This window comes from Amblyomma mixtum, chromosome 3, assembly GCF_055824585.1.
Source record: "Amblyomma mixtum isolate Tamu chromosome 3, ASM5582458v1, whole genome shotgun sequence".
Taxonomy (NCBI): Eukaryota; Metazoa; Arthropoda; class Arachnida; order Ixodida; family Ixodidae; genus Amblyomma; species Amblyomma mixtum.
Genome location: NC_143014.1, coordinates 144,939,807 through 144,964,812, shown reverse-complemented (window position 1 = coordinate 144,964,812; position 25,006 = coordinate 144,939,807). Strand labels below are relative to the sequence as shown.

Below are 25,006 nucleotides of genomic sequence, written 5' to 3'. Positions count from 1 at the left end.
CGCACGGTGGTTTGTTGACATGGCTGCGATGGCTGTTTACCGTTGCCGCCTGTGTCTTGGGCACGACCGGCTTTATTACTTCGAGTAATAAAGCCGGTCGTGGTCTTGGGCAGTCCCCCGCAGGGTACGCGCCATTATTTAGAGGACAACAACAACAACAACCGCGCTGTGCATTGACGTGTGGAGTAGCGTGAAAGTCATGAAAGGTTAGTGCAATGGCGAGTAATATTGACCACGCTAACGTCCGGACTTGTGCCCCAGTGCCCTAGTGTTGTCTTTATTATGCAAGTTTGCAGTGCGACCTGTTCCAGCCGTGGTATGATATCGGAAGCCCCTAGAGACGTTTTGCAAGGCGGTGCTTGACTGAATTTGAGGTCACTTCAGTTCTCTTCGGCACCTTTCGGTATTGTATCTCGTGTTTGAACATTGCCTCCTCTAGGAGGAGGCAATGGTTCGAAGCATTGGATGAGTGTCGAAAATTATGTTTCCTTGTGTTGCGCGTAACTGATTCTGACCTGTACGTACTGATACCTGCATGTGTGCCCACCGGCGACAAGCTATGCTAAAAAAAAAAATTAAAATACGGAAGGAAGGCGGACTGGACGTACTACGCTAGCCTTTGAAAGGACAACACATCTTCTGTCTTAATGTTTAATATGCCTGCAGTGTCTACCCACCAACTAGCCAAGCTGTAATGGATTACTTCGCGTTGACACCCATGTTGCGCAGAGACATGAACTATGATCCGTACGCCGCTTTCTTCACTGATAGGCGTTTAGCGAATGTCGTAGTATGGTCACACCACCGAACCTTTGAATATCTAGAAAGCTGCTTTTCTTTTATCTATTTGGTGAAGTGTTTTTATACTCATTAAGTAGAACGTGTGGTTCTTGGTGTATTTCTTGTAACGTCCAGCATTGGAATAAAGCCAGCCAAGGCCGAAACTTGTTTTGCTTGCTCTGTCATTCCTGTAGTGGTTTGTGATGAAGTGGGAGGCTTGACTTAGGCTTCCAGCATCTGCGTAGCCAGTGTGGCCCTTGAGTTTGTTTGGAAACGATGTTGGGTTATTGCACGGTAAGTAAAACTTAACACAGAGAGAAACGTAAACACTCCGGATTATCAGTTTCTTGCACTTTCTGAGCTTCAATTTCTAGACGCCATGAATGGATTCCAAATTTCACAGCTGTTTTTTCTGTTGCAGCAGTTAGACTGATGGGCAAGTTGGTATGACATAATAAGGCGAAAACAGCACACCTGCATAAGGAAGCTGCTGTGTCTTGTCTCATCTTCCTTCATCCTTGTGCAGGTGCACTGTTTTAGCCTTATTAGTAAAAGTATGTTGTACAGGGACGTTGGATGCCATGCATGCCGTAATGCGCTGCATTAACTTTGTGCTAGCATTTGTAGCTAGAATGGTTTCTTTTTGACATTAGCATTGTATAAGTGAATATAATTTGTGTGTATACATGAATAGCATGCTGGCTTGACCTTATGTAGGCCACTGCATCATTACGAAGTGTATGAGGTGTCACATTAATTGCACGCCTGCTTTTACTGCACGTTGCCAGTTTTGAGGGGAAAGTTTGTTTTGTGTGGACTCAGCAGTGACTATAGGCAGGCGACCTTTAAATGCAAATAAGCTTGCTCCACAGATGGCAGCTCTGTGGGGCAATGGACACACACACAAAAAGAAGAGTTGCCATGACCTTTCAATATAAAGTGAAGAAGCAGCATAAACCAAACATCAACACGCCATGCATGTGATATGCTTCTCTGCATACAGTGAAGAGCTTAAAAATGCATGAAATGTAAACATGGCTTGTCTACTTATATTTGGTTATTCCTTTTAGAGGGAAGCATTTTGACAAATTTTTCTCTGGTTTATGGCAAATGTCTAAAGGGGTGTGGGATTTCAGTAAGGAAACATTTACAGTTGGCCACATAAGTTTGAAGTGTTCAAATTAGAAGGTCTGAATAAGCTGTGTGCCTTTTCTTTCTAGCTGCATTCTAATTTTAATTCTTCGCTTGCCATGCTGCTGAATGGGTGGGTCTGCTGGTTCCTGAATTACTGTTTTTGTAATGTGCACAGTCAGAACATATGTATGTCACGAGTATGAGGCAACATATTTAAAAGCACAATGTGAAAAGAGCTTGTGGATACATTTTTGAAGGTTGGCAGCTCAGTTCGCTGATATGTTTAGGTGCTTTTTATATTGTCAAGGCCCAGTAGGTATTAAAGGAGTAGAGACAACAAAATTTTAGTTGTTTCTTTCGGTTAGAATGATGCGCAGTACTTTAGAAAGATAGACAGCTGCATGCATTGGACAACAAGAGGCAATATATATATAATTGCATTTTTTCTCTCACACTGCTTTAGCTTAAACAACCGAACGACGACTGTGATGTCAGGGATGCGTTCAGGTCATGTGAGGCATGCGATGACTGCAGTATTGTTGCAGCTTTGTTCGTTTTTATTTGCATCAACTCGTACACAAACCTGTCTAAGAGTTGGAGTCACATAAAGTGAACAGGCAAGGATTATATCTCTGTTTGCATGCCTCATGTGACCTACCTGAACGTGTATCTGACCTCAGAGCAGTCATTCGGCTGTTAAAAACCGAAACCAGATGACACGAGAAAAAAAATGTAAATTATTTAGCTGACAAAGTTAAGATCCACATGGTAGCTTGTGTACAGCATTGTCTAGTGCATCACTGTAAAGAGAAATGTGCATCCAAAAATTTGGTTTCTCGACTCCATTAAAGAGAGGAGTTGCAGTCCATGACATATTTGTGGCAGACCTTTGTGTAGCATATTAGGAATCAGAGTGTTACTGGAGTACTCTGACCTCATGTTGATTAAAATGGAAGAAAGCTAGTTGAGTTCACTAGGAATGAGGTGTTCCTTTCAGAAGCAGAGCTGCTGTGAAGAATGTACTATGAAAAGACAACCATCAGCTCTTTGCTACATTTCAGTTTATTATTTCAGTTTATTATTTTCTTGAAGACTTAGTAGCGGGTATTGCAGAAATGATAAGATGTATGTTACAGAAATAATTGGTACCTGCATATTAGCACGACAAGGGGTGAGTAATAAAATTTTTGTAGTGGTCTATAGAATTTCGCCTCCATCGAAATGCGACCGCTGCAGCCGGGATCGAACCCATATGGGTCTTTCGGGTCAACAGCCAAGCACCATAACCTCTGAGGCACCACGGCGGCCAGTGATCTTCTATTACTGGCCCTCGGTACGGTGTGTGCCTGGTTTTGCGGTAGAAATGTTATTGGTGTATGCCTGTTGAGCATATATTGGCTGAATATTTTTGTTCAAAGTAGTGCAAAACGTGGGAGTTCTTTTTTCTTTTAGAATCCACGGTTCATACTGTGGCAGCTGTTACACTTGTATGACACCTTGGTAAAACTGGCCAAAAATTATAAGCTCAAGTGTGTAGCAAACCAAGAAGGGCATGGGACAATTATAGTAATTTAGATGGAGTAGGGAAGTTGTCTATCGTTAATTTTTAGATTGCAAATGTAGTAAAAGTAGACGATACCTAGGCAACATGTAAGACATGAAGCAGAGACCTGGACTTTTGGTTGCGCATAATGTGGTCAGCCGTCGCCCCGCCGTGATGGCTAAGTGGTTAGGGTGCTCGACTGCTGATCCCAAGGACGGGTTCGAGCCCATTTGCGGCAGCCGCCAGTCAATGGAGGCGAAATGCTAGGCACCTGTGTACCGAGTGACATCAGTGCTCGATAGAGAGCCCCATGTGGTCAAAATTAATCCGTAGCGCTGCACTATGGCGTTCCTCACAACCCATGTTGCCTTCGGACATTAAACCCTGTATTCTATACCATACCATAACTTTGACGTGTTCTGTGTGCTTGACCATTTAAGCTGCAGTAATTGCTGAGCACATGTTGAGTTTTCATGAGTATTTGTATGTGCAAAAACACAATATGTGACGGGATGCATATCAACAATTACGTACGCATGGCACTCGTGCTAAGACTGGTGTGCATGTGAATATTCGTGTCCATCGTGTAAATAAATGGAAGTTGCATATATAGTGAACTAAGTATAGTGTCAAAATGTCTGTGAAGGAAAAAATTCTCATGTTTGCATGTGCTGATGAGTCCTTTTGATTGTAATGGCAAGATTGCAGCAATACCTTGGCACAGTATGATTTTGAATGGTAAAATTTTGTCTGTCTTGCATCCGTTGCAGTTTCAAGTAAGATGGACGCACACAGTTTCAACATTGTTGCGCACATGATTTGTGTGAATGTCGTTATTGTACACTATTGGGAGTAAGGCTTCTAGCCTATCCGAAGTGCTCTGATGAAAAGTACCTTTTATAATGGTACTTGTGGTTGCTTCATGTCATTAAAACTAAACTCAAATAGCAAATAATGTGAGAGTGAGCTGCATAAGTGAAAGTTACGCGACCGCTTTGTTCATAGCAGTACATTTGGTTTGGTTCAATCTGCTACAATGATAGAAGACCTTTATGCTTTGAAACAGCAAATTGACATGCATTCAAGCTTGGGATGAGCAACAAGAGAGAAAGCGTGCATATTGTTGACGATGCAATGTTGACCCTTCAGTGCCCCTGTTACGTTTTCAGTTTTCTTGCCTTAATTTTCTTATGGTCGCACTGGGCGTCCCGATTTAGAAAACTGCCAAAAAATAGTCGCACGTCATAGCTTTAGTCAAAACCAAGGAGGAGAAAACATGCATATTTATATTTATTTTTGTGAATCAATTTTATTGGCGTTTCCTTTGAATGAGTGTGTTGATAAATTACTTTCTTATTTATGTTGCAATTTTTAACTTTTAATGCTTTTTTTCTAGTTTATTGCTGGTTTCGGTTATTTGTATTTACTTTTCTTTGAGGGAACGCGCGATGATGATGATGTTAGCGCTCTTACAGCGCCCTCTACAGCCAGTTAGCAAAAAAAAAAAAACAACATGGCGGTTGTTTACGTACGTTCGAATTGCGGTCGGCGGTTGTTGCGAGTGAAGTATTCGTCGGTGTCTCGTGTTTGTGGCGTGTGTAGTTCTTTAAATTTGCCCCTTTTTTGTTTGTGACCAGTAGACCGCCTATGGAATGCGTGTTTACCTCCCATGCGTCCCTAAAGGTGAGTGAGCAGGACGCAAGCCCGTGCCGTCAAGTACTGGCGTCCCTGATCTGGGTGTTTCCAGCTCATTCTGAAAATATCTGTGCATATAACTCTTGTTATAATCATCACGATGCAGTGTGTGGGCTGTGATATGTCGTCGCATTGACTATCTCATGATGCAAGGGTTGGAGAACATTGCAGCATGTCGTTTCCAGCCCGCCTTCGATCCTTCAAGACCGGAAGACACTGATCTGGACACCAAATGGCGACAGTACCAGTTGACGACTTTTGTGGGTGCGAGGTGGCGTAGATCTGCTAGATCACAGAGAGAAGCAATTTCCGGCAGAATAATCGCAAGACTAACCCACCTGTGGCTTGCAACCACCTCAGTGGACTGAAAAATGCTCGGGACAGAGCGAAGCAATAAAGCTGCACGGTGCGAACGCTAGATACGTTGCTTACGTCTCATGTAGTACCTATCTGAATTGAGTGTTCTGGAATGCACTGGCAGTGTGTACTTCTGCTCTTGGGCCGAGTCGTCCTTCATGGCGCAGAAAGAGTGCACTGAAGCATGTGCATACGCCGGGCGGCGCACCTTAAAAGTAAAATTGTTTCCATGTTCACTGCATGTTTTCAAAGGCACATGAGTTCTAAGGTAATCCTCTGAGTTCACGTTCTGTTGGTATAGTCATATTTGGTCTGTGCAATCAATGATTCTGTGCTCACATACTGTCAAAAAGCAAGATTTTTAATCTTTGTCAGCCAGAGATGATGTGCTGGCATGCATAAATTAATATATAGCATCGTAACCGTGTGTTACTGAACACTTTATTATGATTCGTTATGAACACTTTATTATGATTATTCGTTTGAGGCGGGACAGAACTTGTGCACGAAGTATGTGATAGCCAAGTGCTCAGGGCGAAATGTCACCTCTCACTGCCTCTCGCCGGGGCCTCTCTGGAATTCTTTACTTCAGCATACTGCAAAACTAAAATATGTGAAGAGCTGCGCTCAAATTTCACATTACCGACTGTAGTTATTGGCTGTCGATTTTTTTTTTTTTTTTTGCACGTGGTTTGCTGCTGATTCAATAACACACATGGCTCAGTCTGTGCATTGTACTGTGTGCTACTTACTACATGCAATGTGCAATTCTTCAAAAGCAAGGGTTTGGGCAAGTTGTTTGTTCTAGTTAAGGTTGGTCGCCAAACAGAAAGGGACGACACGGGATGTGTCCGGTTCTCATGTTCGTGCTGTCTTTATTTCTTTGCAATGTGACCAACCTTAGCTTCAAAAGCAGTCTTTGCACTATGTATAGGGAGAGTGCACATGCACTGCTGATTGCAACTAGCCACACTGACATGCTGCACAGAGGGACCCTGGTAATAAACTGTCCATTTCGTGCTTATGTCTGTGTACAGCACCTGGTGCCAACTGCTCGCTATATTGAGCATTAAAATTTAGGTGCCAAATTTACTCCCTTGTGATGCAGTGTGTGCACACCAGAAAATTATCTCGCATTTTGCATGGTGCAGCGAGTACTCTTCTCCTTAACATGTAACAAACTCTAGCTGTCTTTCAAAAATATCATTTTAGTGCATCAGCATCAGAACCCCCCATGCTGGAATAATCCATCCGTCTGAAGCCTCAGGTGACAGAGTGGACGGAGTGAAATCCACCTTCACGAAATTGCAGGGAAGAGGGAAGAAGAGAGGGCGGGAGGAGGCGGTTGGCAAGCGGTTGCAAATCAGGGGTGGAGAGAGTGGATGTGTCACTGATTGATGGATTTCATTGGGTGAGTGGAGTGAGGGTGTCGCGTAGTGATTGATGGGACCCATTCATACAGTCTGACCCTCTCAGTGGCTGCTCGGTCCAGCAGGAACATAATGCTAACTTTGGCTTATGAGGTTTATGTCCCAAAGCGACTAAGGCTATGAGGGGCGCCATAGCGGAGGGATCCAGTAATTTCGACCAACAGTGATCTTTAACGTGCACTGACATTGCACAGCACCCGGGCCTGTAGCATGTCACCATCGAAATACAACTGCCGCAGCTGGGATCAAACCAGCGTCTAATGGAATTTGTTTAATTTTGTCATTACACTCACAGTAAGATTAGTCTTTGCCAAGTACAAGTTGTATTTAATGTCAAGAGTCCAAGGAAGGGTTGCTTTCCAAACCCACAGCTGGGCTTGTAGGGCATCATTAAAGGTGCAGTGAAGAGGAATCTGAACTCATCTTTTTGCCGCGGGAACTCGATCTACACGTTCCGAGCATTCTTAGAAACTCTGACTTATTGCTTTGTGTGGCCGATTTCCCTAATTAAATTGAATTAACGTCCGGCTCCCGCCTTTATATTTTGAATTCTCCCCGTACAGTGGGCAGAGTCGACCAACGCGTAAAGTCGACCAACACGCTGCAACTAAAGCAAAGTAATGTTACTGTTCAGCAGCACATGCAGCATGGCATCATTTGAAAATGTTCATGGTGCAAGGTCACTGCAATGCTTTTATGTACACCCAGGATGCAACTGTCAAGTATCGCCTTGAGCAGTTCTCTCAGAACAAAATGTCTGAAAGGTTCATGTGCTGCTCAAGACGAAAATGCCCAGTCCACAACACAGCACCTTGGAACACATGTTCTGTTAAGTATACACTCACAGGAGTGTTCAACTTGTTGCCTTGCGTTTGTGAGGTTCTCCTGAATTGGATTTTGTTGTACTATCGCGCTCAATATGAGTTGCAACGCGCGGTCATCGACCGGGGCTCGTTTCGTAGTGTGCCTCCTCCAAACAGTCGCTCAGAATCCTGGGAGAAACTTTTTCCTGAGCGGGGGTGGTGTTGTTTCCTGGAACAGCAGTTTCTCCCAGAATTCCGAGTGACTGTTTGGAGGAGGCACACCACGGAACGAGTCCCGGTCGATGACCGCGCGTTGCAACTCATATTGAGCGCGATAGTACATACCAATTCTAAGGAACCTTCGCTATGGTAAGTGTACCAGAGCTTATATGCACATGACACTACATGGATGTCAGTAAAGCGCACCACGGCACGAGGCTGCATGCATAAGGAATGAACAATCTGCAACATGAGCAATAGTTGTTTCAAACTGCATGTTTATTCAGTTGGTAAGAAGAAAGGAATCCACAAGACGGTTGCCCGCGGTGCTCCTAAGCGAAACTGCATCTGCCTGTTGGTCCGCGAGGTGCAAGCACCACTACTGTAGACTGTGCTTATCATTGCACTGCACTACAGCAGGTCCCCTATCCGCCACCTGGGAACCGCGCTCTCTAGCAGGCAGGTTCTGCCGAGAGTGCCACTGCATGGTCTGGTTTCCCAGCCGTTGAAAGGATAGGAAGGTGGAAACGTGAAGCACACAAACACATAATCAGGGCACATAAACAATGGTGCTGGCCGAGGTGATACTCGACACAGTCCAGAGAACACATGGAGTGGCATATACACAGGCAACAATCTCGGAAAAGGATATGCACACGACCACACTGTGGGCTGCAACACCTCCATACAGCTTCACAGCAACCTTTGCCACAAGACTGAAAAGAAAGAGACACGAACAGACAGACACAGGCACAAACAGACAAAGGGACGAAACAAATGAAACAATGTCATCAGGCATGGCACACGCAAAAGATGAAAACCTACAGGCAACTTTCACGCAACAGACTGACATGCACATGTACATGTGATGCGAGCTGTGCAGCCAGGCCAGGGCACCAAATGTGGCCGGTTGGTCTGAACCTGGGCCATCCAAGCTCCTCTGAAAGGGCCCGTTGAACCAGGCTCAGGCCGAGAACTGGTAGTGGCAGCAGAATGACAACACCATTAAGGATTCAAGAAATGGGAACCCAGCCTACAAGTGCGCAACACATGTAGCGTCCTAGCGCTGTGCTGCCACTGCAAGCCAGACATTGCTTGAATTACTAAATGCAGCGCACAGAACACATGCAGATGGTTATTTACAATGCAGTGCGAGCTGTGCAGCCAGGCCAGGGCACCAAATGTGGCCGGTTGGTCTGAACCTGGGCCATCCGAGCGCCTCTGAAAGAGCAAGTGATCGTACAACACCATTCTGCCCCACGCCCGGGCGGAAGCTGAAAGTGAGCGGTCTGCCAGCTGGCGGATCCGCCCAAAAACCGATCATACAATGGCCTTAACGCACACACCATCCAAGCCATTGCCACATGGCTGCACAGCATACCACGCATCTATTTACACTACATGCACACATACCCACCAGCAGCACACGTGACAGGGTTGGAGGTGCCTCTCGCGCTCTAACGCACACACCATCCAAGCCACTGCCACATGTCTGCACACAGTGTCACACACAACAGCAGCGCACATGACAAGGCTGGAGGCGCCTCTCTCTCACGCACCATCCAAGCCATTGATACATGTCTGCACTCTGTGTCACACATCTATTTACACTACATGCACACATACCCACCAGCAGCACACGTGACAGGGTTGGAGGTGCCTCTCGCGCTCTAACGCACACACCATCCAAGCCACTGCCACATGTCTGCACACAGTGTCACACATAACAGCAGCGCACATGACAAGGCTGGAGGCGCCTCTCTCTCACGCACCATCCAAGCCATTGATACATGTCTGCACTCTGTGTCACACATCTATTTACACTACATGCACACATACCCACCAGCAGCACACGTGACAGGGTTGGAGGTGCCTCTCGCGCTCTAACGCACGCACCATCCAAGCCACTGCCACATGGCTGCACAGCATACCACGTATCTATGTACAGGTGCAAGCAGTATAAAAAGGAACATGTGGCCAAGAACAGTTATTCCAATTTACCAATTCAGTGTGTACTGCTGTTCCGTTTTTCATGGGAGACAACTCAAAAGCGTGACATACCTCTGTTTTTTTTAAAGACAAGTTGAGGAAAGCACTGGCCTGCTTTGGGGCATGCTTGCGTGTTCCCTTCCGTAATGATTGCACCAGTACGTTACACGAGCAGCAGCACACATTAAGTTAGAGGTGACCCTTATGTTATAACAGATGCACTATCTACAGCCTCCCTTATTTATGCTTGCTATTTACTGTTTTCAGTCTATGCAGTCCATGAACATTTTGCTGCACAGGGATAAATTGCACATTTCTCAGCTTTGGTCAAAGTTCGATGTGCAAGGAAGCATTATTTTACTTTACAGTAATCGTGGTCATTTCCAGTATGAATAATCAGGACTTCTTTGTCCAGTTCATGAGAGAGAAGCTGCTGTTTTACTGTTTCCTGCTGCAGCAAAGTGGGAGGACGACCCAATGCAGGCTTGATTTTGACATGTTTTGGTGCTCCATACCGTGGCTGCTTTTCAATGTTCTTATTTGCAGGCACCAGCCGCGGTTTTTTTTCAATGGGCTGTTTTGTGGTTGCAAGGCTATGCTTTGCAGCAAACTTTGTCAGGTCTTCGTCTATTAACTTTTGCTCCTCAGCAGTTTTCTCTGAAAGCTGGCTAATCAGCATTTGGAAAGTAGACCCAGCTTTCACTTTCAGCATTTCAGTTCTTTCTGCTGATATTTTTGGTGTGGAGCCTTGCTCAATGCTCTGCATAATGTGTTGAGCACTGGCCATTAAGGAGCCTGCATCATCAATCATAGCACAGTCTTGGCTGCCATCTTTGGAAGGACAATTGGAGCTGGCCTGGCTGCTCTGCATCTGGCACCACTGTAGCTCCATTATAGCAACAGCATGCATGTGCTTGCACATGTGTGCATGCGTTGCATGGTCAACACATGTGCATGTGTACATGTTGTGGCAAGCCTTGCACTGCTTACAATGAAGCTCGCAGCCACTGCACGATTTGCTAGTTCTTTGCACTGTGTGCTTGAAGTTCACCAAACTTTGTGACTTTACATGCCACTGGCCATCTCCCACTCTCTCAGTACTGGACTTAGAAAGCTCAATCCCCACTTTATGCTTCCTAAATAGGGCAGATTTGCGGTGGTCTGCTCCTCCTTTCACGAGTGCAATAGCCCTGTTGTAAAGCTTTTCGGATGTGAAATTAAAAAGTACTTTGATTAATCTATCCAATCGCCCATTAACCTTGCCACCAAAGTGAGAGTACTTCAATGTCTTGTGCATTGACTCCAAGTGATTATTTGTTGTTAAACCAATGTACTGCCGATAGCAGTAAGCCCACTGACATGCCCTCTTTGCGTATGTTTTCTCAAAATATCTGATGAAGCCATCCAGCTCTTCCAGCTCCTTTGGAGAAAGGCGATTAAGCTGCCGCTCTTTGGAGTGGATACAAAGAAATGCAGGGAGCAACTGCTGAAACTCCGTCTCATCTGTGCACTTCATCAGAGTGTGCAGCATGTCCCTTATTGCACTCCTGCAGTCCTTGTTTGTGACTGTATTCAGGCGCATGCTCCAGTTGTGTAGCACATGCCAGCTGCAAAGCAGTCGACTCTTCAAGGGACCCATCACCTGCTCCCATGCATTGCCATAAACAGGGGCATCATCAGACATAAATGCCTGACACTGTATTGTGTTTGTTTCTTTGATGGCCTCGAAAAACCTCACCATGGTGCCCATGTTCACCCTTTTTGAAATCAAGTAGGCACATGGGATACCAGATCCATCTTGAGAAATTGTGAGCAGGGTTGTCAGTTGGAATTTGTACTTATTTGTGCCATGGGTGGAGTCAATGCACAGTTTCGCTGCCCCCAATTTATGAAGGAACGCTCGTTGTGGGAGCGTCATTAATGCTAGCTCAAAGTCACCATCATGACTGTTGGGGTCACCCTTCTTCCTGTAATACAACAGTGGTGACTCATTTTCTGCCCTCATTTCTTCGACCCATAATTCAACACTGTTAAAATCGTCTGGATCTCTCTGCTCTGTTTTACCAATCCTAAACTTATCTGCAATGTTACGGAGGTCCTTAGTGGTCACTAGTTGCATCCGTGGGCTTGATCCACTTGTGCCTGCTCGGATGTTGTGCACAATAGTTTTTGCAGGCACTCCTTCTGCTAACCGACCTGAAAATTGCACAGAAAAAAAATTGTTATCATCTCTGGTACATCTGCCTACAGCCATGTGATAAAGTGACAAATACTTCTAGTCACATTCCTTCATCTTCAGCTTCGTTCCTTTTCACAGGTGACTCAAAATTCAACTTTTTTTTGACACAAAATTCATCAACTTTCATTTCTCTTTTCTGGCACTGCAATGCACACGACAAAATGGTTGTTTCTCTGCGTGTTATAAATACAGAATATAACAGCACTGAAAATGTGGACAACAAAAGAATAAGGACATGTGCTTCTCATCCTGTCCCGTTTCATTCTGCATATTCAAAAAATGCACTGATTCGCCTGACAGCAACCTTTAAAGGAGTAGGGACACCAAATTTTTGAATGCGATCTTTGTTTCCTTGGACTTGTGCACAAGACAATACTTTGCACCAGTCACAATGTAGAATTCACTTACGCCAGGTGAATAATTTCTGAGTGAATATTTTTCTGAAGCTGTTTTGGTTTCAACACCTGAATGACTGCTGCTAAGTCAGAGACAATTGGAGGGCATGCCAGTCATGCATAAGCTGAAATATAAATGCTGCTTGTTCGTTCTATATTAGTGGTTTTTGAGGAAAAGAAATGGCACAGTAACTGCCCCGCTTTCTCCATGGACACCTCAAACTGTGCCATGAGGGAAGGGAGGAGTGCAAGAAGCAAGAGAGAAAGAGGTGCTGTAGTGGAGGGCTTGGTAATAATTTCGACCGCCTGAGGACCTTTGAGCACTGACATTGCTCAGCACATTTTGCCTCCATCGAAACTCAGCTGCAGCAGCCGGGTTCTAACCCGGGTACTCCAGCTCAGTAGCTGAACACTCAAACCACTGAGCCATTCCTGCGAGCATTACTGATGAAGTGCCAAAACAGTCAAATAATTCGAATTAATGAATGCTGACTGCAGACAAACCTGTCTTATGTGAAAAAACATGCCCCCTTATACAACCGTTAGACCGGTGGCGTTGCGTATCTGCAATGAAATGCCTACGCTTTTGACAGGCAGCCAAGCTCAAGCCGACTTCTTACGCATAAAGTTCAATGTCAGCCGATTGAGCGACAGACCTAGGATAGTCAATGAAACCAGCAGAAAAACAAAAGAACAGACATTGGAGTAGATCAATGCTAGATGACATTCGTAATTATGTTCAGTTTGAAGGACTAGACCCCTTCCACAAAGCACCTCTAAACTAGACAGCATGAACTTCATACAGACTGTGCTGTGCCTGCAATGTGCCGTGGATCAATTGTTTCTCACCCTTTCATGCGACCAAGCAGGCTTAAGTCAATTGCACTATAGTCAGATACAACTCGAGAATGAAGTGGCAGATGGCTCTCAAAGGAGACCCTCCAGTCAGTGGTGTCAGCTGATTTTCATCAGTTAATCCAATTAAGCCGTAGCTAATCCCCTTTCATCTGCCACCCTCCTGCAATGCTACCCCCTAGGATTAACCATGACATCATGAGAATTGGTAGATGCCATTGGCTGGCAGGTTTCCTTTGAGGGGCATTGGCCGCTTGGTTCTTAAGCTGTGTCCTACTATAACCTCTTCCGCCCCCTCGTTTTGTGGGACATTCCTCTTTTGTGCCATAGATGCATTGCAGGAGAATGAATATTATTGAAATGATCACTCAAGTTCAATGAACAATATCTTCCCCCTAAAATACATTTCTATTGCACTTTCGTCTCCCATTTATGAAGGGTTGGCGGAGTGTAGCTTGTAAACGTTCTCACATTCCGGTACAGTCAACACTGCATGCACAAATGCTTTGTACAAGAGGAGTGGCTAACCTGCAAGCACTCTGGCCTCATCCTGGGACAGCCTTTGGTGGCAGGCCTCATTAAAGTGTCCGTAGTGTTTCTTTTGAAACACTACATACACCTTGCTGTCTTTCTCCGTGACCTCTAAAGTAGCAAAGCAGTGTCTCCCGATTTTGCAGCTTCCTTGCCCCTTTTCCTGCCTTTGGCGCTGTTCTATAGGAAGCTCTTCCTGTGAGCCGGAACGGTGGCAGTGCAGGTAGCGTTTAAAAACACTTGATCCACATTCCTTTTTTCCTGTTGAAGCTATGAAATGGCAGCAAGTTTTGCTTTCTTCTCCGTCTTTCCAGGAGCAAAATTCTGAAACGGAAAGATTGTAAACATAACTAAGCACTCCACATAGTATTAGTTAATTATTAGTGTGAAAGCACTATTCCGAACGGTAAACCCCGAGCAAGGTCTTGCGATGTATATGGCTTTGTGCCAAAAGCATAGCAATGACGACATAGCAACCACAGCCTCACAGCAGCATTGTAACATAGTTATGACACGATGCCAACATATGATGTTAAGTCCATGACCACTCATGACACACCACGACTAAAAAAGAAATAAAAGAAAAAATTGAGGCGTGAACAAAGGTGTGCTTCATTTTGATAAAAACATGTACACAATGATAGCACATGAATAACGGCATAAGGCATCCTTAGAAAGCCAACAGTAAAGTAACAAGACGAGGCAATGTTCATGCAGTTCTGCTTTCGCACGTTTAAAGAATTTCGGCAAAACTTCTCTATTCGTTGTGTATCACACTGCTTGCATTGCACTTTTTACATGCAGGAATGAAAAATGCATGTGCTATGGAGTGGGAACACAATGCAATACTGTCGCGCTACTACTGGCGCTCTGCCTCTGCCAAGTGCGCATGACAATCACGGATTTAGCTGCAAATTTTTTAGCCTTTAACCTGCAGTGCAGAACTGCATTTCCCAGCTTTTTTGTTGTTAAAAATTTATCAGTCATTTGCTTACTGTTTTTTTCTGCTACTAGCGCATGGGGAACAATTTTTGGAGAAAATATTAAGTGCAGGTTAAGTGATAGCACAGACTGTTACATGGAAGTATTTCAATTTTACTACCCTCTGCAAGAACTCATTCCTGCACAGCAACCTTTTACATGGCCCTGTACCACAAATTCAGGGCAGCGCTGTTGACTTCCAAAGGCAGAACAACGCTGGGCATTCATCCTACACGCTTCTGCGTGTTGCAATTGCGATGGCTTCAGCGCTGCTAAGCCAGCGCATGCCGCGGCAATGTCGTGTGTCCTGTCTGCGCGTGCCTGCGTCACGTTGCAGTTGCGACGGAGATATGAAGTGCAGTTCTGTCAACATCGCAGGTGCATGCAACGAAGCATAAGCAAGGCCTGAAGCATCGAGTCTGCTGCAAGGACGGGCCGCACGACCAGTTTTTTTCCTGCAGTGGTCAGTCTAAAATATGAAAGAGTGTGCGCTGCTTGCCGCTTTGCTTATGGAGGAGCTAGGATACCAAAAAAAAAAAAAAATGCAGACACACACTCATCAGCGAGAATGCCAAAGCATTAAAGTGCGCAGTCATGCTATGTTGCATTATGACGGGTCATGAGTGCGAGGCATGACTGCAACTTTGTACAAACTGCGCACCTCACATTACTAGTAAAGTGCTGAGTCATGCTACACTTCAGAATGATTTGATTACGTATGCTTTGTACAAACTATACACCTTACATTACAAATAAGTGCAAAATAACTAAGACAAGTCATGTCTTTCAAAGTTATAATACATTACGTTTCACATTTCACTCGAATACCCGCAAAGGCTACCTCTACAGATCTGTTGCACTAGACTATGCCCATCGAAATCATTTCAGGGTCCCTTTAAAAAAACGTGCATGTCATCGCGAAGTTTTTGTGCACAAAACCACGTGCAAGTCTCCCCAAGTGAGTGTAAGCCCGTAAATAAAAAAAAGAACGCGCTTTGTGCTAACAAACTTAAAATGCGCTCATTCGGAAGGTCAATAAACTGCAACTTTTACTAAGCTATGACGAGCGCGCGACTGCCTCCCGCTTTGGTCCTTTGTTGCCTTGATCACTGCGTGCGTGCATGCAATAGTATCGACTTCGTTCTTACCTTTATTAGAGTGGAAGACTAGATTCTCCACTTCTTCCTCGAAGTTGTGCTCTTGCACGTGGTGCCGCCGCAGGTCACGAAGGGTGGCAAAATGCTTCGCACATAAGTCGCATGAGAACGGCCGTGCCTTACTACAGGTGAGCGCTTCCTCGTCTTTTATACGTTGCAACGCTACTTCCCCATGAATATTCTTCACGTGTTTTTTTAAATTACTAGTATTAGAGAACGCCTTGTCACAAAACTTGCACCACTTCCTTTCGGAATTTTTGCCGGTGGCCGCTGAAGGAGCGCCGTCGCACATGTCAGTCTCCATGCTCCAGGCAAAAGGAAAAGAAAAAAGAAGCGAGCAAGAGCAGGTGGTGTTGGCAAGAGATGCACCTTGGGATATGCGCACCAATCGCGGTAAACGCGGCGCGAGCAGGGATTTTCACGAAGAGTTGAAATTTTCCCTGTGGGTTGAAGCGTAATGTTCCCCAAAAGTCCCCAAAGAGTGACGTAGCGTAGCGCTGTGACGTCTGTTCTCGGTTGGCCAATCGCAACGAGGATCACCTTCCTCTGAATACGCCCTCCGAGTTGCCTGCCATTCGATCATCGCTTCCTAAAAGATAGAGGGATGCACAACCTACATGGATAGATGGCGTTTTTTTTTTTTTAAACAAATAAGTTGTCCCACCACCTCGGTATTATTTATTTAAAACCCAAGCTCTACTGACTTCCGTTTTCTTTTGAAACCGTAAGTTCCTAAATATTACTACAGTGTGCACAACTTAAAAAAAAAAAAAAAACAGCGTTTGCTAACACTGGGTCGCGGTCCGCGGCATCCTGTATTACTGCGCTGGCCTTCCTTCCTCCATGGCGCTGGCCAATCGTAACAATAAACGAAATCAGCTTTTTAATGTTTGACTATATCAAACAATCCAGGTATCAAAAGCTCATAATTTTTTTTCTAGCGATAAGCTTCTTTTCTAGGTAACAAAACATGTTTAAGCAGCGGACTACTTTTTTGTCGTGGAGGAATTCTGCGTGCAAAGGCTGCATGTGGGCTACCGTCTTCTTCAGCGCTAGTGTTAGTCTTAAAACATAACTACGACTGCCAAAGTACAATCTTCTTGGAAAAAAACTATTGAAATGAAACGTTCTAGTCCTATGTAGTAGGACCAACCTTGGTAGAACCGTTTGTAAAAAGCAATATGCAGATTCCATGCACTCAAGGAAATGACTGGCTTGTAAAAGGACTTTCTAAGTTGGACTGGAATATGGACGACCCAAATGAGGAAGCCAAGAGGGCTACAAAGTGATTCACGAGTCTAATTGGATGTCCTATTGAGTCCATTAGTATCCATCAGATTTCATTTCGAGCCACTTGGAATACCTAATCGGACCGAATAGTTTATTTTTTCTGTGATGCGTTATTATACCACTCCTGTCAGAGTGAATGGCGTGCAATTAATAAATCATTATTAATATATAACACAGGTTCAATTTCGTGATGTTAAAGCTATACTAAATTATTCTATTTCCACTGCCTACGTTTGCGTATTCTAGTGATTTGATGAATTAATGCCCATTTCACCAAATTTTCATTGCTGACAGATGATGCACGTAATCTTTTCTGTACTTTGTATCACATGTCAGAGTCCAGGACGCAAATCATACACAGAATAGCATTATAAAAGGAAGAAAGCTGCCCATTTCCACAAAGAAAGTAGACAAGCTTTTATTTTTGCAGTTAATGCCAGGATAATAACCACAGCTGAGTCTGGGTGCTTATCATTTCGAGTCATCCTTTCTTTTTTTTTTGCAACTGCTCGGGCACCAGACCAGCCCAGGCACCCTAGCTCTTTTAAAGCAGCCCAAGGATGCATAATTTAAAACTTGCATGCCTTTACAGGCTACGGGATGATGTAATATGTACACTCGCCATCAAAATAAATGGAAGGCGACTTTGTCACAAAAATTTAATTTCTTTAAATCTAAAGCATAATGGCCAATGTTTCTTGGTGCACAGTGCAATTCGCGAAATCATAATTAGGCTGTACATATGTATTCAGAGATGCTTGATCTGGGGGAACGATTATTAAATTTTTTCGTTAATACTGCCTTCCATTTACTTTTGACGGCACCTGTACACTGTCACAGGTGAGATGGCTGGGTAGTTGCACAGTTATGCTAATGGTGCCAACATCATTTTAATGCGAAAGCCTTACTAGCCCCATTATGAGAAAAGCAGGTGGTGAGTGTTTGTGTACTCGCAGGCGGTACAGAAAATCCCAGCGATGGCAAGAAAAATGGATGATGTCATCAAGCAGCCATAGGATGCACATAGCAAGCCGTGCAGCACAATTTCAGACAATCATATGCATTTGGTTCATCTTATATATCCCTCACTGGCTGACCTTGATGTGGCATCACCATTCCAGACTACATCCGTGCTAAAATTGCGAGCAACCGTTTGTACTGCAGCGTTCCGGGTGGTGTCATACGATTTCTCTTTGCAAATAGCTTGCATGTTCTAGTCAAGTTGAAGGCTAGCTGGTGACAGAGATTCAAACTGGCGATGCATGCATATTCAATTGTACGCCTTCCCGAACTTTACCTCTTCCCATACGGTAAGGTTGAGGTGTCCACCAAGATTTGAGACATTTACTGAGCCATTTTCTTTCCACAAACCAATTTTCGTATTAAAATTGTGATGTACACTGTTACGGGTGCTATCATGCAATTTCTCGTTCCATGTAGCAAACGTTTCTTAGTCAGGTTGGAGCCTAGCTCACGAAAGGTATTCTAACCGAGTGTTTCACTCTGATCTTTATGGATTCAGCGTTCGGCGGCGCATCTTTGTTTTATTTCTCAGTGCACAACCTGTGGCAAGGCCAAATGCTCATGATGACACACTAATGCTTTCACCTTCACAGCACATAAGCAGCCTTAATTAGTGCACTCTGAATTAATTTAATCAGTGTAAACTCGAGTGCTGCTTCTCTTGATGACAGTGAATATACGGGATGTATGTAGATGTGAATATACGAGATATAGAGTGAAGATATGAGAATATACGAGCCAAGTTTAGTTTAATGTGCAGTGACTGACTGGAACCCTATAAGTAGGATGGCTCAATGGCCTAGTTAATGAGAGAGGAGGTCGGGAGGGAAGTCACATTTGACGGTCAACGCCAGTAGCGCGCACAAAGGCCCACAAGGAGAGGATTTGTCTTGGGTGCCAGCAGAATTCTGCGGTGTAATCCGATCGTGTAGGCAGAGAATATCCGGGATAATTTGCTCCCATAAAAGGTGATATATGGTCGGACTCGCGCCTCTGTCACATGTAGAATAGGACACTTGTTGTAAATTCGAGGCATCATGATGCACATCAGGCAGATTGCGCATATGCCGGGCACTTTCCAACTTAACACATGCAAGCTCAGTCCCATTGCCTGAAGTGTATGCACTGCCATTGCTATTCTTGTCAAGGCACTCATAGACGAAAACTGATAGATGTGCTCTACCCATTGAAATAGAGATGTCATCACAAGCAATGAAAGTAACATTCATACTTTTTTGTCTACACACTACTGAACAAGATATATATCATACCAACAGCAAGTCCGCTCAAACGAAACGCTCACTTTTCACCCACCTAGGTAACATGATTGACCGCAGACAACATATCCTAAAAAGCGCCTATACACTCCCTAACCCACCTGTATTACAATCTCACTGCCAGGCAGAAGAATGTTGGTGTTCTATTAGTCATTACCAAGACCCCTATAGTTTCCTGCGAATCGCGAAAAAACGTGCATTTAAGCATTTTTCGTGCAATTATATTTCAGCAGTCACATTCTTATTTTATGCCACTGCTTTTATGGACGTCAGCAGGAACGGTAGTAAGATGAAAAAAATGGCTATTTTGCCTCATTTATATGAATATAATGCAAGATGGAAGCTTGAAAACTCAGAAGAATTTTTAAATAAATATTATTACAGTTATCATGCAATCTCGAACTATTCACGCGAGACATATAGGCCAGATGGTTCTCCAGAGAACTCCAGACAGCACACTAGGATATAGAAGCGGCAGATACGTCAACATTATTTACGAGGCGATGTTTCAGACGCACAGGCCACAACAGAGCGAACCAAGGTCTCCAATACATTTATGCATGCAGACTTCCATGCAGCAGCAGCCATCATCACCGCCGTGCCACCACCACTTGGAGTTTTGAGCTGCCCAGTCCTTCGTCTGTTTTCCCTTTATTGCTTTCTCTTACTCCACTCAACTCTTTCAGTGTCTTTTTCTTTCTCGACAAGCCACACCAACTCTTTTATGCGTATCCACAGCCACCTTCTCTCCCACACAAAGACGCAAGGTGCTCTGCCTCAAGGTCATTAAAAAAGCTGGCTTCCCCTGGTGGCTTTCAAAGCCTGGAAGTGAAGGCTGCTTTAGCTACCTTAAAAAGCTCGGAAAAAAAAAAAAAAAAGAATTGACACTACTTTCATATGTCATTGCTAAGCAAGAGACTAAATAAAAAGCAGAGCAAGGGGACTGCACGGCAACCCTAATTCATAGCTATTTCACAGCAATAACACTCCATCAGTCCTGGCTCCTCAATTGGCATAAACCACGTGTTTGTCAAAACTATCCCCCCCCCCCCCCCCCAAAAAAAAAAGAGAAAGAGGAGAGCCTTTCTATGCTCAATATCTACAGCTGCCCACTAGAGCATAAACACAAATTCGGCCTGCTGTTCCATGCCACCACGCGTTTAGCCCAAAATCAGCCACTCATCATAGTCGATGATCTTAACGGCATGCGGCTTCCCAAAGAAACTCAGAAAGAACACCAACTCTGGCTTACGGCGCAACAGAAAGGCCTCACGATCCTTACAGACCCAGGTCTTCCTACATGCATAGGCAATAACGTAACACGAGCCCTGATCTGACCCTTAACTATAAAAAATGCCAGCAGCTGTGACTGGGGCAAGACACAAAAATGTCTGGGAGGTGACCACTACATCCTAGAAATTTCAGTTGGACTCCGTGCGCAGCGCCACAAAAACAAAGGCATCCGTATCATGGAATGGACCACCTCTGGGAGGTATGGAAGCAGAAGACCCCAGAAACCACAGTCGACCTGGACTACAGAATTGCAAACAGATGTACAGGCATACATCATTATATCGTCATCAGTCTGACTACAGCCACTGCAGGGCAAAGGCCTCTACCATGTCTCTCCAATTAACCCTGTCCTTTGCAAGCTGCGGCCACCGTACCCCCGCAAACTTCTCAACCTTATCTGCACACCTGTCTTTCTACCGCTCCCTGATACGCTTGCCTTCTCCTGGAATCCACTCTGTTACCCCTATCTTGCCTTCACATTACATGCCTTGCCCAAGCCCATTTCTTCCCCTTGATTTTGACAAAGATGTCATTAAATCACACTTGTCCCATCACCATCTCTGCCCGCTTCCAGTCTCTTAATGCTACACCTATCATTTTTCTTTCTATAGCTCGCTGTATTGTCCTTAACTTAAGCTGAACCCTTTTTATTAGCATCCAAGTTACTGCCCCATAGGTGAGTGCCGGTAAGATATAGCTGCTTTATACTTTTCTCTTCAGGGATATTCGTAAACTGCCATTCATGATCCGAGAGAACCTGCCTTATGCACTCCACCCCATTCTTATTTTTCTAGTTATTTCCCTCTCATAATACGGATGAGCGGTCACAACCTGCCCTAGGTAGACATATTCCCTTACCACTTCCAGCACCTCGCTACCAATTGTGCTGCTGTTCCCTTGCGAGACTGTTGAACATTACTTTGGTTTTCTAGGTGTTAATTTTTAGACCCACCGTTCTGCTCTGCCTGTCTAACTCATTCAGCCTCTGAAGCTTGAAATCGTTCATCCCATATCCTTGACCTTATGTACAGGCAAACTCATGGAGCACGTGGTGTTGGACAGTCTCAACATCTCCCACGCCCTCTATCGACATATCGGTAATCAATCGATTCCCGAGCTGGACCACATGAGAATATTCGGCCTCATCTTCCAAAACAATCGTCATAATACAATCACTCTTCACTCTCAGCTACCACCCATTAAACTGTCCGCCTTATCAAGAGGATCTCAAATAAGCACAGTGGCATGAAAGAACACGATCTGTTGAGACTAATTCAAGGTTTTGTCCTGAGCCACACGGTATATGTTGCCCTGTACATCAAAATGTACGCAGCGGACAGGCTAAAGCTGGACCGTCTGATCAGAGGCACAGTCAGATGCGCAGTTGGGCTACCTCCGAATACATCCACAACTTGGCTTTTGGCCTTGGGTGTCCACAACACTATCGACGAACAAGTGGAAGACCACCTATCCTTGCAAACCCTCCAGCTCTGCTCTACAGAAGCAGGCATAGCACTACTTAAGAATTCGAGCCTTCCGTTAGGTCCATCTAAAAATCCCACATTTGCAGCTCCCAGAAAGATATGGACCAAACTAGTCATCCACCCCTCTACCCAAAAATATGCATACGGAGTATAATTAAGAAAGAAGGACAGCAAGATCTCAAAGTCTACATCAGCACCATCACTCAAATCCCCAGGCCGGCTACACAGACGCTGCAGAACATGATCACAAGGCAGCCATGACTACAGTCGGCACAGATGAATACGGGGCAGTTAAGAACAGCTGCTCCATAGTAGGCACCATTCCAGAAGAAGCAGAAGAGGCGGCCATCGCCTTAACTACTGCTATGGCCGACATCTGCACAATTATCAGCGATAGTAAGACAGCCATCTGCAACATCACCTGTGGCCATGTCTCCTCAAGTGCACATTGCAGTCTTGAAGGTACCTCGGCACCACATTCGAAAATCACCTTAATCTGGACTCTAGCTCACTCTGGACTCCCAGGTAATCTAGCTGCCCACACCCCAGCCCGAGAAGTGGCCTACCTGGTGAGGGAAATTACTGGGCGAGAGATTGCGTCTGGATCCAGGGATAGCATGCAAACTTACCAAGAAATTACATCAGCATACTGACTGTCGCAGATCCGCTATCCACCCGTGTACAAGTCGCTGACCAAAACTCAAGCGAACGCGCACCGCTACAGACAAATAGCTACCCAAACCCACTTCTACTCTCCAGAATACATCCCGATAGAGACACACTAACATGCAAATTCTGCTGACAACCAGTCATACTACCACACTCCCTATGGCAATCCCAACACCTACCCTTCACACACCCAACAATCACCACAACCAAACAGTGGGAATCACTGTCAAGCAGCTTGGAAGCCGCCGAGCGCAAGGGCTTGCGGTGCTTTGATCTCAAGCCCCTCCCTAAAATCGCTCAAAATAAAGTTCTTACCTACCTACCTACTTACTCTGATTCAGAATATAACGCAAGGTGCGTTTTGAAGCATTATTTGATTTCTCCTGGGGAATTTTGTGGATTCTTTGATCTCAATTCGCAGAATTAAAAATTTTCTACACAGAAAGTTATGACACATACTACATGGCAACAGCGTTGCCATTTACTCTAAAAAAAAAAAGTACCTATATCTATCACGGTAACACCAAAAAGGAGCACGAAGACTGTAAACAACATACAAAAATGACTTCCATTCAGGAAACAATGTCAATAAACAGTGTGTATGAAGACAAAAATGAGCAGAGAGAAATTTAGTTACAAAGTGTGGAAAGGTTGGAATCACCCTGCTGCTCTGCATTGAAGAAAGGCAAAGAAAAAAAAAGGGCTGAGGCTTAACTTGGTTAAGCCTGGAGAATGCGAAGCATCATCGTGTCGCGTAATTTGGAGGCGCACAACCACAGCGACGGCGCGAGGTGGGCCCCCGTTTCTGCACTGTCGTGACGTCATCAAGTCACGTGGTGTGACGTCATGTATCACGTGATTTGGAGGCGCACAACCATAGCAACGGCGCGAGGTGGGCCCCCGTTTCTCCACTGCCGTGACGTCATCGTGTCACGTGGTGTGGCATCATCGTGTCACGTGATTTGGAGGCGCACAACCACAGCGACGGCGCGTGGTGGGCCCCCGTTTCTCCACTGTCGTGACGTCATCATGTCACGTGGTGTGACGTCATGTATCACGTGATTTGGAGGCGCACAACCACAGCGACGGCGCGAGGTGGGCCCCCGTTTCTCCACTGTCGTGACGTCATCGTGTCACGTGGTGTGACGTCATGTATCACGTGATTTGGAGGCGCACAACCACAGCGACGGCGCGAGGTGGGCCCCCGTTTCTCTACTGTCGTGACGTCATCGTGTCACGTGGTGTGACGTCGTGTATCACGTGATTTGGAGGCGCATAACCACGGTGAAGGGCTGAAGTGGTAGCTAAAGTAGTATGCTTCGCATAAAAAATGTTCTGGTGGGTGATAGCGTCGACAGAGTAGAGGTGTGTGCACATACAAGCACTGGAAAGGTTGATCCGACTACAGCTGCAAGTCAACACTCGTGCTCCATAAGGATACCAGTAAGCCAGACAGTAGCTAGCATCAGGCCAAGGGCCCAGTATGATGTCCTTTGTCAATCACCTGCCATCAAAATGCACTAAGGAAGCAGCCAGCGCTAGTCATTTGCATGCATACAGGGGCAAACAGCAGTTATGTGCTCCACTGTCTCAGGAATAAAACAGAAGCGTAGGCTGGAGAGTCCTCATGTCGAAACAAGAAATCAGCAGTACGTGTTAATAAGCACGGCACCATTTGTGATAAGGTTCCAAAAGTGCACAAAGAGCAGCAACACACCTCTCGGACTAGGCAACAGTGTGACAGCAGGCTTCAGAAATACAGCAGTAATGTAGATCCATAAGTACAGCAGGCTTCAGAAGCAGCCTAATATAGCCTACTTCTGGAATGGGGCATAAATACTTAGCGCTACACGTACGAGTAC

The 25,006-nt window shown here is 45.0% G+C and overlaps 1 protein-coding gene across 1 annotated transcript; it reads right to left on the bottom strand.

The window, feature by feature from the left end:
• Window positions 1–8,219: 8,219 nt before the first annotated feature.
• Window positions 8,220–16,664, bottom strand: LOC149352266 (uncharacterized). The gene is made up of 3 exons (XM_089581428.1): window positions 16,100–16,664; window positions 13,968–14,294; window positions 8,220–12,146 (listed from the first exon to the last, which is right to left on the bottom strand). The coding sequence occupies exons 1-3, from the start codon at window positions 16,410–16,412 to the stop codon at window positions 10,303–10,305; spliced, it is 2,484 nt and encodes an 827-aa protein (XP_089437554.1). The 5' UTR covers window positions 16,413–16,664; the 3' UTR covers window positions 8,220–10,302.
• Between the last annotated feature and the right edge of the window lie 8,342 nt (window positions 16,665–25,006).